The sequence below is a fragment of the Lepidochelys kempii genome, chromosome 10 (assembly GCF_965140285.1).
Source record: "Lepidochelys kempii isolate rLepKem1 chromosome 10, rLepKem1.hap1, whole genome shotgun sequence".
Taxonomy (NCBI): Eukaryota; Metazoa; Chordata; order Testudines; family Cheloniidae; genus Lepidochelys; species Lepidochelys kempii.
In genome coordinates, this window is record NC_136389.1 from 5,645,814 (window position 1) to 5,658,312 (window position 12,499).

At 47.6% G+C, this 12,499-nt stretch overlaps 1 protein-coding gene and 1 long non-coding RNA gene across 2 annotated transcripts; both read left to right on the forward strand.

Moving 5' to 3' along the window:
- The first annotated feature begins 2,356 nt into the window (after positions 1-2,356).
- On the forward strand, positions 2,357-4,627 carry LOC140917851 (uncharacterized). Its single transcript, XR_012161026.1, has 2 exons — positions 2,357-2,489; positions 3,613-4,627. It is a non-coding gene; the product is annotated as an uncharacterized LOC140917851 (long non-coding RNA).
- Positions 4,628-6,408: 1,781 nt separating this feature from the next.
- SOX8 (SRY-box transcription factor 8) lies at positions 6,409-11,972 on the forward strand. Its single transcript, XM_073361770.1, has 3 exons — positions 6,409-7,121; positions 9,858-10,096; positions 11,185-11,972. The coding sequence occupies exons 1-3, from the start codon at positions 6,688-6,690 to the stop codon at positions 11,916-11,918; spliced, it is 1,407 nt and encodes a 468-aa protein (XP_073217871.1). The 5' UTR covers positions 6,409-6,687; the 3' UTR covers positions 11,919-11,972.
- Positions 11,973-12,499: the final 527 nt, after the last annotated feature.

Genomic DNA, 12,499 nt, shown 5'->3' on the forward strand with positions numbered 1-12,499 from the left:
TTGCCCATGAGAATATGCCCTGAAGCAGGCCAGCAATAGCAGAAACTTTGCTAAAATAGGCCAAATTGTATTGATCCTGAGTGGCACCTTCCCCTGTTAATCTCCATGGAAGCCTCTTCCAGATTTGTGCGGTGGTGTGGCTGGTGAGGAAAGGGCTGGGTTAGCAGCACCAGCCTCCCTCCAAACCTGCAGGGATTTCCCCATGGAAGATGACTCTGCTCTTGCAGGATCTGAGTTGGGGTAGAGAACACAAGCAGATGTGCTGCTGTAGGGGATAAGAGTCATTAGGAAATTGCACCAACACCAGGTTCCTCCCCAGCTGCCCTGAGTTCCTGGATGAGGAGGATCACACGTACCCTGTCTGCTCAACTGAGGGGGTTAAGATGGAAAGTCCTCCATTTTCCCCAAGGGCATGTGGGAAGGACTGTGTGAGCCTTAACTCACCCCCACACTTCTATGAGTCTTCACCTCTTGTTTTGGGGATCAGTCTCTGCTCCCCTACTCGTCTTGCTCAGCCTCAGATCGTTTGCAACACGGTTGGAAGAGGATGGTGACGCCTGACGCAGTAACCCCATCCTTTTGTTAGGTACTGCAGAGTCAGGTGACTAAACATAGAGCTGCTTTTGCTAAGCATGGGTGTGGAAGGATGGCCGTGACTACTGTAATCACAGGAGGAGATTTCCCCCCACAGAAGCCATATCCTTTCCCAGGTAAGGCCACACCTCGTATTGCTAGCACTATCAAATCTTTGTGGCAGCAAGGCATCATTGGTAAACGTACCTCACTATCGAATTCACCAATTTGGCCAGTACAAAAACCAGATGTTGCCAATACCTTGGGTTGTCCTGACGTCAAAGGAGATGGTTCTGGATTTTCATCATTAATTATGCTAATTGATGCCCCGGTATCAATAATAAATCGAAAATGGCGGCCCCCTCCCCACTGCTGATACTGTGACCGCAGACAATCACAAGAGTGAAGTCTGAGCTATACTACGCTTTCCTGGTGCAAACCAAGCCAAACAGGAAGCTGGGAGATTGTGAGGCCGCAGCTGGTCCATGAGAGGCTCTATCTTGCACAAGGTGCTCTGCAGACTGAATGTCATAACCTCAGTTAAGCCACCTGTACAATGGATGTAATATTCTTTACCCAACTCAGGGGGATGCTGTGAGGCTGAATTAATTAATGTTAACACAGTGCCTTGAGGGCCTTACATAAACAGGCATTAGAGAATGCCTGTTATTGTTAGTAAATCGCCAAAAGGGAGAGTTTGCTTTTCAGGCTGAGTACAAGACAGCACTGCGAAAGGACAGATCCAAAGCCTGTGGAAATCAAAGGGAATATTTCCACTCACTTCAATGGCCTTTGGATCAGGCCCTAAAAAAGGATTTCTGTGAATTCCCAGACTGCTGTTCTAACGTCTGTAGCCCGGATTGTTTCTGTGAGACAGGGATTTTGTTCTACTAAAAGCAGGATTCAACCTCTTTGAGTTGATTTTTTTTTAAACATTTGACGGTTCATATTTTTTTTACAGCCCACAGGGTAATTTAGTGCAAGCTAAGAACTGCAGCCTTCTTGGGAAATGACACAAATAAGCAAATGGGTCAATTTTAGAAAGAAATAAAAGTCAACTGGATCAGAGTATACCAACGTTTGGAGTGATAATCATGGTTAGATTTGGATTTTGATCAATGTCTATGCAATTCCCTGCAGAGTGTGTGTGTGTACAGACACATACATGGTTCCAATTAAATTTACTGCAGTTTATATTTTTAATTTCAAAATGTCTGTACATCACAGTTAATAAACAAGAGTACTAGCAAAACATGTCTTTGTTTGGGGTTTTTTAACCTTGTCATATTGGAAACATTCACACATTTTGTAATTTCCCTTGTAAATCTCAATCGTTCTGTGTTCCACTTTCTGGAAGAAAGCAGCAGCTATAAATGTAATTTTTCATTTGATCTCTTTGTGATTTATAATTATAAGGGTGGATGTGCCCAACCATAATTAGAATCAAATGCTTCAACTTTATTCTGCGAAAAAAGGACTTTCTTGGAAAGACAGGGGGAAACGGCCAAACAAACAACTTCTCCCCAACCCCCCCTTTCCCCAAAACCCCAAAATCATTTTAAACAAATAAAATGAGAAACCATGTGGACAACATCAGAGGTTTGTTTGTTTGTTTGTTTGTTTGTTTGTAACTGGAACTCTTGATGGACCCGTTGATCTAACACGATAAAAGAAAAACAAGAAATAGCAACGAACACTGCCTCCTCCCCCCGCCCCTTAAAAGAAAACTACCGCAATTTGTACAATTTGTCCTTCTGATTGCTACAAAGAATTCTTTTGAAACGACTGAACGAATCCAAAACTCCAGCACGCCGACCACCAAGTGAAACTGATCTGATGAGAAACCAGCACCGGGGAAGCGACAGGTTCCTGGCTCCCTCGCGTTTATAGGTGTCTCCCTCGCTGGCCCACCACAGGTAATTCATTTAATCCCCTTCCTTGTCAGTGCAGCCCCACTGGGAAGTGACACCAAGGTGTGCGTGTGTGGTTGTCGGAGGCGGAGGGGGGAGGGAGGTGTTGTCCCATAGTTTCCAGCGTGATTAAACTAGGTCAGTGTCAAACTATTTGCTAAAAGAACAGGGGGACTTGGGGCACCTTAGAAACTCACCAATTTATTTGAGCATCAGCTTTCCGATGAAGTGAGCTGTAGCTCAGGAAAGCTCATGCTCAAATAAATGGGTGAGTCTCTAAGGTGCCACACGTCCCCCTTTTCGTTTTGCGGATACAGACTAACACGGCTGCTCCTCTGAAACGATTTGCTGTATCTCTGACAACAGACCAGGATTAGGCGAAAGGCTATCCGTGTTCTTGCCTGCCGTGTGGAATAGTTAGTGTCAATACAAGAATTAATAGTAAAACGTGACAATCTGGTAGGCTGATGTTGGACCCTAGCAATCAAGTCATTTCAGAACCAGAAGCAGGGATCACAGAGCAGAATTTTGGACAGGGACAGAACGTGTTTGACTGTGAAGCATGAGTTTAGCCCCACAAGATATAACACAGGAAACAGAAGTAGGCGTAGGAGCCTTCTTGTGATAACTCGAAGTTAACTTTAAACACGTCCCAGACATGTATAATGCATGACCTATGGGTCATGGCATGAACTAGATTTTGCAGGGGTTTGTGTATGTTATCCAGATAATGTACGATGTCCGCATATCGTGTGTATGCATGTTTTATATTTGTGGGTGTACACATAAACACTAGAGATCTCACACATATACACTGTACGTTGTGTATACACACAGAGAGAAACGTGTTCAAAAATCCTTAAACATAACCACACAATGTAATTTGGCACCATGACCTTTCCCCTGTTACTTAAAAAGGGACCAGAGACTAATATTTTACCAGATACAATCTCAGGGTGCTATTCTTTTAATGGTACTAGCAGTTTCACACCCTGTAAATAATTTTTACCTTAATATTATCTGAACACTTAGAATTTATCGGAGTTTCTTTCTTTCTTTCTTTCTTTCTTTCTTTCTTTCTTTCTTTCTTTCTTTCTTTCTTTCTTTCTTCCTCTTCCCTGCTCTCAAGGTTCGTTTCTCACACCAAACGCAATAAAGAATATAACGATTTAAGGAACCGTTAACATTTGTGTGCAAATCAAAGACCAAAACTGGAATGAGAACAGAGAGAAGAACCTCAACGTTTCAAAAATAATTTCAAATTCAGGAAACGTTTGAAATAAACATATTCCTTCAAAGGGAAATGGCTGTTTTCAAACCCATGGATTATTTTGCTTTTTTTACTTGAAAAAGCAAGGAAGCAAACACAACAGAATACCAGGCGCAATCCGAGCAGATCTAACCCTTTGGGGGAAAACCCTCCCTTATATCTAACCAAGCATGGCAGTTGGAGTCTATATCAGCAGAATGAGTTTGTCCTAAAGAGAAATATTATTTCTAGCTGGAATGAACCACGCTGGGGCGAGCCGCCGGGCCTTTGCCTGGAGTGTTCATATTCCTGGAGGTCGCACGAATCCAGCCTCCTTTCTTCGGAAAGTTCGCAAAGGACCCAGGAAAGTTTGTCGACAGCGCACCAGCTTGTGAATGCCCTGAAATACCCAACGCCTGGAAATCAAGACCTGCCTTTTATTTGAAGCAATCGTGCAGGAGGACAGTGTTTCAAGAGCTAATCGCCCCCGCCCCCCTCCCTCTCTGACCGTAGGTTAACAAACGGGCAAATCTATTAGTTCAAAGATTTGTGCACTGTCCTATTTCCTTTCTGTTTGTTGGAGATGACTGAATCTCCCTTTCCCAGTGCAGGTATAATACTGAGGGCTCACTGCAGCTAGGAAGGAGTAAATTTTAAAGACTATAATGGGACCGAGAAGCGCCAAAATATGCAGATCTAGCAACAAAAATATGTTAGTTTCTGGAGAGGAGCCCTCCAAACGGAGCACTTATTTGAGGAAATTAATTAGCCGCTCCAGGAGTTTGTCTATACACAGAGCCAGGTTGCAATTAGCTGTGGCTTTTTGTTTCTAAATGCAGCGCTGGGACTTGTGTTAATATTTGCTGTCGGATTTAAATAAACGATCCGCCTAGTTGTTCTGTTGCACAGATGCGAAATGCACGGGTTCCAGGATCAGCCGCTTGAGGTATAACCGTAGTCATCTTTACTTACAAAAATAACAATTAGAAGGGGGGTTTTGTGGTACATAGGAATGAGCCCCGCTGTTCCTGGAGCGCTGGCATGCACTTTACAGTCAAACTTGGCAAAACAAACAACAACAAAAAAAGGTAATTAGCCACCCTCCCCAACACACACACACACACACACACACACACCTCTCTCTTTGTAAACAGGAGTCGCCCCCTGTGTAAACACACATCAGACGGTCGCACCTTTCAACCTTTAAAAAGATCAATTCATTTTCGTTTGGCTTGATTTCTCCACTGAAACAAACAGCTGGACGGATCGATACATTTTCACTAGGGAAGTTTTTGCAGCCGGGCGATCTTTTTTAAGAAAAGGGCCGGCAGCTGCCAAGGTCCCATTTCCCGAGAAATGACCCTGTCCATATTGCACCTAAAGACACGCCAGAACCACGCTCTCTGAGGATCCGTTTTGCACTCCGTGCCGGTCTAGTTTTGACTCTTCGCGGAGTTTCTCCTGGAGTCCTGTGAGTGTAACACACTGAACTTAAGCCGCGAGCCAGGTATAACTTAACCCTTCATCCTCCTGCCAACTCGGCTAGGATCCCAACGTTGCAAATGGCCCTTCTGACACACATTCAACCTTCCACAAGCCCCTCAACACATTTCCCTGCCGTCTACACGCTGCGTTCTCTCCCAGGGCTGCAGCTTTCTGATGCAAACGTAGTTTCTGCGGATGTGATCATTGATAACCCAAGGGTAATAGTCTTCAAAACAAAGAAGCCTGTTACTTTCAGCTTACTCCGACATCTTTTCTTATGGATACTTTAGCTTCCAATCCCAGCACTGCAGAATATTTACTGCACCTCTTCCTACATACCTTATATCCAGCCCTGGGGCGGGGGGGGGGGGGAACAGATGTGATCAGTTTGGTTTAGAAAGGGTCTAAATTGACAGTAAAACATGCTCTCACTCTGAAATCGACAGGTAACCCGCCCCCTGCACACACACATAGACAAACCCGCAACGAGCACAAATCCGTAGTTAAAACCAGGGACTCATACAACAGGAGGGGGGAAACCCCCCTCTTTTGCTCTCTTTTCATTTGTGTCGAATAAAAGGGATGTCCTTCTTAGCCTGGGCATGCCAGGAGCTTAGCCTGTGTCAAGGGCACCAGTAGGAATCCCACTGAAAAGACCCCCAGGAATAGAGTTAATGCCAATTTCAGCCACTGAGGAGCAGAGGGGGACCCTGCTTTCTGGAGGCGCAGGGTGCTAAACCAGCCTGCAGCATTTCGAGCCTTTGCCCCTGAAACTACCGCTCAGTGTGGATGCAAAGAACTAAAACGAATCGAACCAGCCACTTCCTATCTCTACCCTCCTCTCCCCAAAATCAAGACATTCTTCAAAACCTCCGCAGGTGAGCGTGGTCCTCCTGCAGCAAAAAGGAGCCGCACACCAGCCAACCCGCCACTCGCTTGACACTGGGGGGGGAGGGGGGGTGCTCATTCCCTTCCTAAAAAGCCAGCCGGACGCGCGCAGGGGAGCCCACAGCCCCGAGCTCTCACGTGGGGCTCTGAAAGGGCAAACCATAATAAAGGCGACAGGGGGACGCGCTCGCTTTAAGAGCGGAGGGGGCGGGGCGAGGGATGCAGATGCCAAGGGCCCAGTCCCACCAATCGGGCCGGGGGCGGTAGGCGGGGCCGCTCGCCCTCGGCTTAAAGAAACTTGTGGCCGGGGGCCGGAGGCTCGCAGAGGAGCGGAGCGCGCCGGGTGCAGCCGCGGCGCGGACAGAGCCAGAGAGAGGGCGGCAGCGGCGGGCACATCTGGGGCGCATCTGGCCGGCGCTGCCGCATCCCGGGGAGGCGCCCCGCGCCGGGACGGGGACCCCGCGGCTGTCCTGTGGCCCCTTTCGGTGCCCGCGGGCGGGGTCCCAGCCTGCAGCGCCGCCCCTGCCCCGGGTCCCCCCCGCCCCAGCCGCCCGGCGCAGCCCCGCCGCCCGCCCCCCACCCATGCTCACCATGACCGAGGAGCACGACAAAGCCCTGGAGCCGCCCTGCAGCCCGGCGGGCACCGCCAGCTCCATGTCCCACGTGGACTCGGACTCCGACTCGCCCCTGTCCCCCGCCGGCTCGGAGGGGCTGGGCTGCGCCCCGCCGGCCCCCGCCCCGCGCCCGCCCGCCGGCCCCAAGGGGGAGCCGGCCGAGGTGGACGAGCGCTTCCCCGCCTGCATCCGGGACGCCGTGTCGCAGGTGCTGAAGGGCTACGACTGGAGCCTGGTGCCCATGCCCGTGCGGGGCAACGGATCGCTCAAGGCCAAGCCCCACGTCAAGCGGCCCATGAACGCCTTCATGGTGTGGGCGCAGGCCGCCCGCAGGAAGCTGGCCGACCAGTACCCGCATCTGCACAACGCCGAGCTCAGCAAGACCCTGGGCAAGCTCTGGCGGTGAGTGGGGGGCCGGGCTGGGGCTGGGGCTGGGGCGAGCCGGGGCGAAGGGACCCCTGCAGGGTCCGGCTCCGCCAGCTGCGCTCCGGGAGGGAGCCTGCATCACACCCACGGCTGGCACACGCGCCGGGCGCCTCGGCCCCACGCGCGGCATACAGCCTGCCTCGTGCCAACCAGCGGGCGCCACGTATGGCCCGGGCGCGGCTTGCACGCGCGGGCCCCCCGGCACCTGGGCATCACAAACAGCACACCGGCCTCCAACAAGGACTCGTGCACCGCATGCGACGCGCGCGCCTGCCACCCTGCCCGCCACATGCATGATGCCTGTCGCACCCACACCCTGTCCGGACACACGCAGACTGTGCCCACGCACATGCACCATGCGCGCACCCTCCTCAACACGTCTGGCCTGGAGTAGTTTTTCCACAGCGCCGCGCCGCGCCGCGTGGGGTGTGGAGATCAGACACCAGAGGCTAGTGGGCGACCCTTAGACCCCTTTACTCTGGAATTCTAGAAGCTTAAGATGCAGAGGCCCCAGGAGTTCATCTCTACTGCAGGGCACAGTTGTCCCCCTAGGATTAATAAGGGGCTGAGGTCAAACTAGTTAGGAAAGTCTCAGAAGAGGGGGCTTCTACCTCGTCCTTTTTTTTGGAGACGCTTGGCCAGCTGTAATCCTTGAAGAAAGCCAGAGAATGGGACGTGAATGGAGGGTCCCTAACTAAGGACCTGTGGGATGTTAATAGAGGAGGAGCTCGCTGCTCCCCGGAGTGCTCAGCGGGGCTGAGTTACCATGTTTGCACTTCAGAGGAAGGGTTTAGTCCCTGTTTTGTGCAGCAGGGGGGAATTGTCTGTATTAGTACAAAGACAAGATAGAGAACCCAAGAACTCAAGGGGCCAAAGTTACCTGCAGCTACCTTGTTCCTGAACAATTGGACCTATAGCTTTCTTCAGTAATAGTGGGGGGGGGGGACATATCCTGGCAAAGAGCACCAGTAGGTCTGCTCGTTGTAGGCGAGTCCGGAAGGTTAGATTCTGGTGGAATTTTTCAGGCTGGACCTGGGGGGGGGGGAGAGACACAGATCTCTCAAGCTGTGGACCCCCGAAAAAGAGGGTTGCTGTAGGGAATTGTCTTTTGTGAGTTTCTTCCCCTGACCAAAACATTCTTGTGAAACTTCAGACAATTGAAAATGAACCCATCGCGATTAGGCTCAACGTGTAGCACAGAGCAAATGATAAATCCATCATTCAGGTTCTGGGCCCTCTTACAAAATACTAATAAAATGCCTAACTCTTTAAGGTGCCACTGAGATTTCTGCTTGAATGAAGCATGGGCCCAGTCCTGCTCCTGTTTAAATAAGTGAGAGTTTTGCCGTCCTGCTCCTATCAAAGTCAATGAGAGTTTTGCCACATCCTCCTGTGGGAGTAGGACTGGACTTTCTGAGTATTCCTATCTGTGGATGAGACTAGTGACATGAACAGACAAACCAAATTCAATCTTATTCGACAGGAATGGCCAAAGCTGGGGTGGATTGTTCCCCATTGAAGGGCATGGCTGGGATGGTTGCGTTGTAGTACGCTCTCAAACTTCCAGCCGTTAGACTCCGAGTCTCTCTTCAGCAGAGCTGATTGCTAATGAATGAACTGGGTGCTTCATGTGGCTGCCTTATGGTCGAATTCACTGCAGTCCAGAGCAATGAAAGGACTGTTAAAAGAAAGTGGGTGCAGGATTCTTCTTGGCGCCCAGCATCATAATTAAATACTTGCTCCTTTTCCTTCTCCAACTTTCTCCATGGGTGGATTCTCTGATTGTATTTCTACTACAAGGAAATGTTTGGGGGTTTTTAGCCGTAACTTCACAGTGGCGTTTTTGTAATATTTGTCTTGCTCGTTTGTGTATTTAACCAACTTTACAATGAATTATGTAATGCAATTATAGCTTTTTATATCATTTTTAATAGACGGCTGTTTTCTTCAGCTTCTTTTCGTTCTTCCAACACAAATGTATTTATACTCAACATTCATTTTATGTTTAACTTTATTTGTCTAGTACTAATAGTTTACTGGAAAACATCTAGGTGAGAAATTTTTTTAATGCTTTCAAATGGTGCCTTTGGCAAGTCAGACTATATATAAGCTTTTTCTTTATGTCCAGCATAGATTTAAAAAAAAAATTAGTTCTTTACGATTGCACACAAAGTGAAACATCCTGCATTTGTTCTGATGAGCAGTATTCCTACATTAAACAACTATGGTTTGGGTAATCGGCAGGAAGTTTTCAAATAGGAGCTCCAGAGGAAATAAAAACTTTAAATGAAATAGTCTCATTTATATTGATTGGTTCTTTGTAAGCAACAACCACTCAAACAGAACTGGAGATGATCAGAAATGATTAAGTTATATTAGTGCAGCATGATTTACATGTGAAATATAGCAATAATATTTAGGAGCAGGATGTGGAATTAAATTTAAAATAAAAAACAGCATTTTCCCCTGTTAGCAATATCCAGAGTAGGTGCTTTAACAGCTTTTTAGCTATTTGCAATACATGCAACAAGTAAAACAAATTGTAATTTATTACAAGTGAAAACTTTATTTTGTGACTTAATTTTTTGGTTTGCTGAATCAATGCATGTAAGCTAGAGATAGAAATGTTTGAAAACATGATAGACATTTGTAGTTTTGCTTTTTAAGCAACATGTAACTTACTGTTTTTTTTCCTCTTAAAATATAAAACAGTTTGTTAAGTGAAAATGAAAAACGTCCCTTTGTGGAAGAAGCCGAGAGGCTCCGGGTTCAGCACAAGAAGGATCATCCGGATTATAAATACCAGCCCCGGAGGAGGAAAAGTGTAAAAGCTGGCCAGAGCGATTCTGATTCAGGAGCGGAGCTCAGCCATCATGGAGGGAGCCAGATCTACAAAGCAGACACCGGGCTAGGAGGTGTAGGAGATTCTCACCATCACAATGATCACACAGGTAAGGAGTCTGGATTCTTACCGAGTCTTCTTGAAACTTGCAAAGATTTATTATCCCAGGAGAACAGTCAGGTTCTATAATAAACAAAAGGGAAAACTCCTGCCTTCAGGGCTAGCCCTGATAACACTTCCACACACGCTTTACTGCAAGTAGCCCTTGGAAGCCTGCTTATGTGTGCAGGATTGGGACCTTACAGCGTGATACTCTGAGCAGTTCCCTTGAAGACAGTGGAAGGTCCCAGATACCTTGGTGATGTGTGTGATGTAAGAACATCCATAGACAGGGCTGAATCCTATTTATTAGAAAATAAATAAATCTCTATTTTCAAACTGTCACTAACATATCAGCGGGGGGAGGGGAGATTTAACAGATATAATCAGAGTTAATTATTAGCTGGTAGCTTTGAAGATGCCTCAAGAAAAAGCCCTAGAGATCAAGACAACTAATCTCATCCCATCCCTTCTGGATTCTGAAGTGGAGCTTTGAATTGGCAAACTTTTAGTGTTGATAGATTCCAAAAGTATTGCTAATGTCCTGTAATTTCAGACGTGTTTGTTCTCTCTCTTATGAACCTTGTCTGCAAGATTTTCCTCCCCCGCTCCCTTCTCTTGAAGTTTGCACTCATATGGGTTTTTACATACAGAATAAGAGTTTCATTTACTGCCTTGTAAAGAAAGTCTGAACCATTTCCATTGACATGAAACTCAGTTGCACTTTCTGGTCGAGGAATTTAGTTTTAGACGTCATTGCCTCTCCAAAGAGTTCATGGAGTACTTCTGCAGTAACCCCACCGAAGTATTAAACTTGGGCTCAGTGGCTGCGGAGTCCAGTGCAGAAGTAATCTGCAGCTAGTGTTAATCAACATAGTGCCACTGAAGCCAGTTTATATCCACTGAGGATCTGGCTCACTCGCTGTGGTGACATCTGCCCATCTTTTAACGTGTTTTCTTGGTACAATGTTTTATTTAAAGATCCAGTGTTTGAGTTTCTAAATAGCTAAAAGATGCTAAACTGCCTGTCCCCTCCCCTCTCCCGCCCCCAAATATCCATCAAATCCTTTAATTTTAAAAATGTGCTTTTGTCTTTAGGGCAAACTCATGGACCACCCACCCCTCCTACCACCCCTAAAACGGATCTTCATCATGGGAGCAAGCAAGAGCTGAAACACGAGGGGCGCCGCCTAGTGGAGAGCGGCCGCCAGAACATAGACTTCAGCAATGTGGACATCTCGGAACTAAGCAGCGAGGTCATTAACATGGAGACCTTTGACGTGCGTGAGCTTGACCAGTACTTGCCTCTGAATGGCCATTCCGCCATGCCGGCTGACCACGGGCAGAACTCCTCAGCAGGGTCTTACGGCCCTTCCTATTCCCATTCAGCCAACGGTGCCAGTGGAGCAGCCCAAGTCTGGACTCACAAAAGCCCATCCTCCGTGTCCCCTACTTTAAATGAAACCAGCCAGCAGAGACCACACATCAAAACGGAGCAACTCAGCCCAAGTCATTACAGCGACCAATCCCATGGGTCTCCAACTCACTCCGACTACGGTTCCTATAGTGCACAGGCTTGTGCCACCACGGCTTCCACCGCCACAGCGGCTGCCTCTTTCTCCAGCTCGCAGTGCGACTACACAGACCTCCAGAGTTCTAATTACTACAACCCTTACTCCGGGTATCCCTCCAGCATTTACCAGTATCCGTATTTCCATTCCTCACGGCGCCCCTACGCCACACCCATTCTGAACGGCTTGTCCATCCCTCCCGCTCACAGCCCCACTGCTAACTGGGACCAGCCTGTCTACACAACCCTGACGAGGCCTTAGAGGACGGAAGGAGTCTGAGGGGTCTTCCCAAAACTATATGCACTAATGAAGGAATGAAGGAAAAACAAAGTGGAGTGCTGTGGCAATTCCCTAAGTGCCTGCTGAGCCACTGGGAACTCTATTCATTGTGACTGGATGTCCGCTTGCTTCGAAATCTCCAAACTTTTAAAAGACAGAGTTCTATTTTTCTTTAATGAAAACAAAACCTAACGGACAGAAAATTCCTTTTGAATAAATGAAGGACAAAACGATTTGACTCCTCTGTGAGGACTGAAGCGAACTTACTAGTTTTTGAACGTCTGAGTGCAAAAATGGAAAAAAGATGTACAAGACTTTAAGGGTCTATTGCAATGTGAGATACGGACCAACCTTGGAGGCAAGAACTCACTAGGACCAATTAATATATACAAAAAAATTCAGCTATTACATATAACGATCTTGTGGGAACATATCAGAGTCGGCTAGGACCAACCAATTAAATGTCTGAGGTGTGTGTTTTAGTCAAGAGTTCTTCTAAGCAAGGTTTGGCTGTAGTTAACATTCATTTTTGTTTTTTGGAAGCTTAAAAGTGTTTGGGTGTT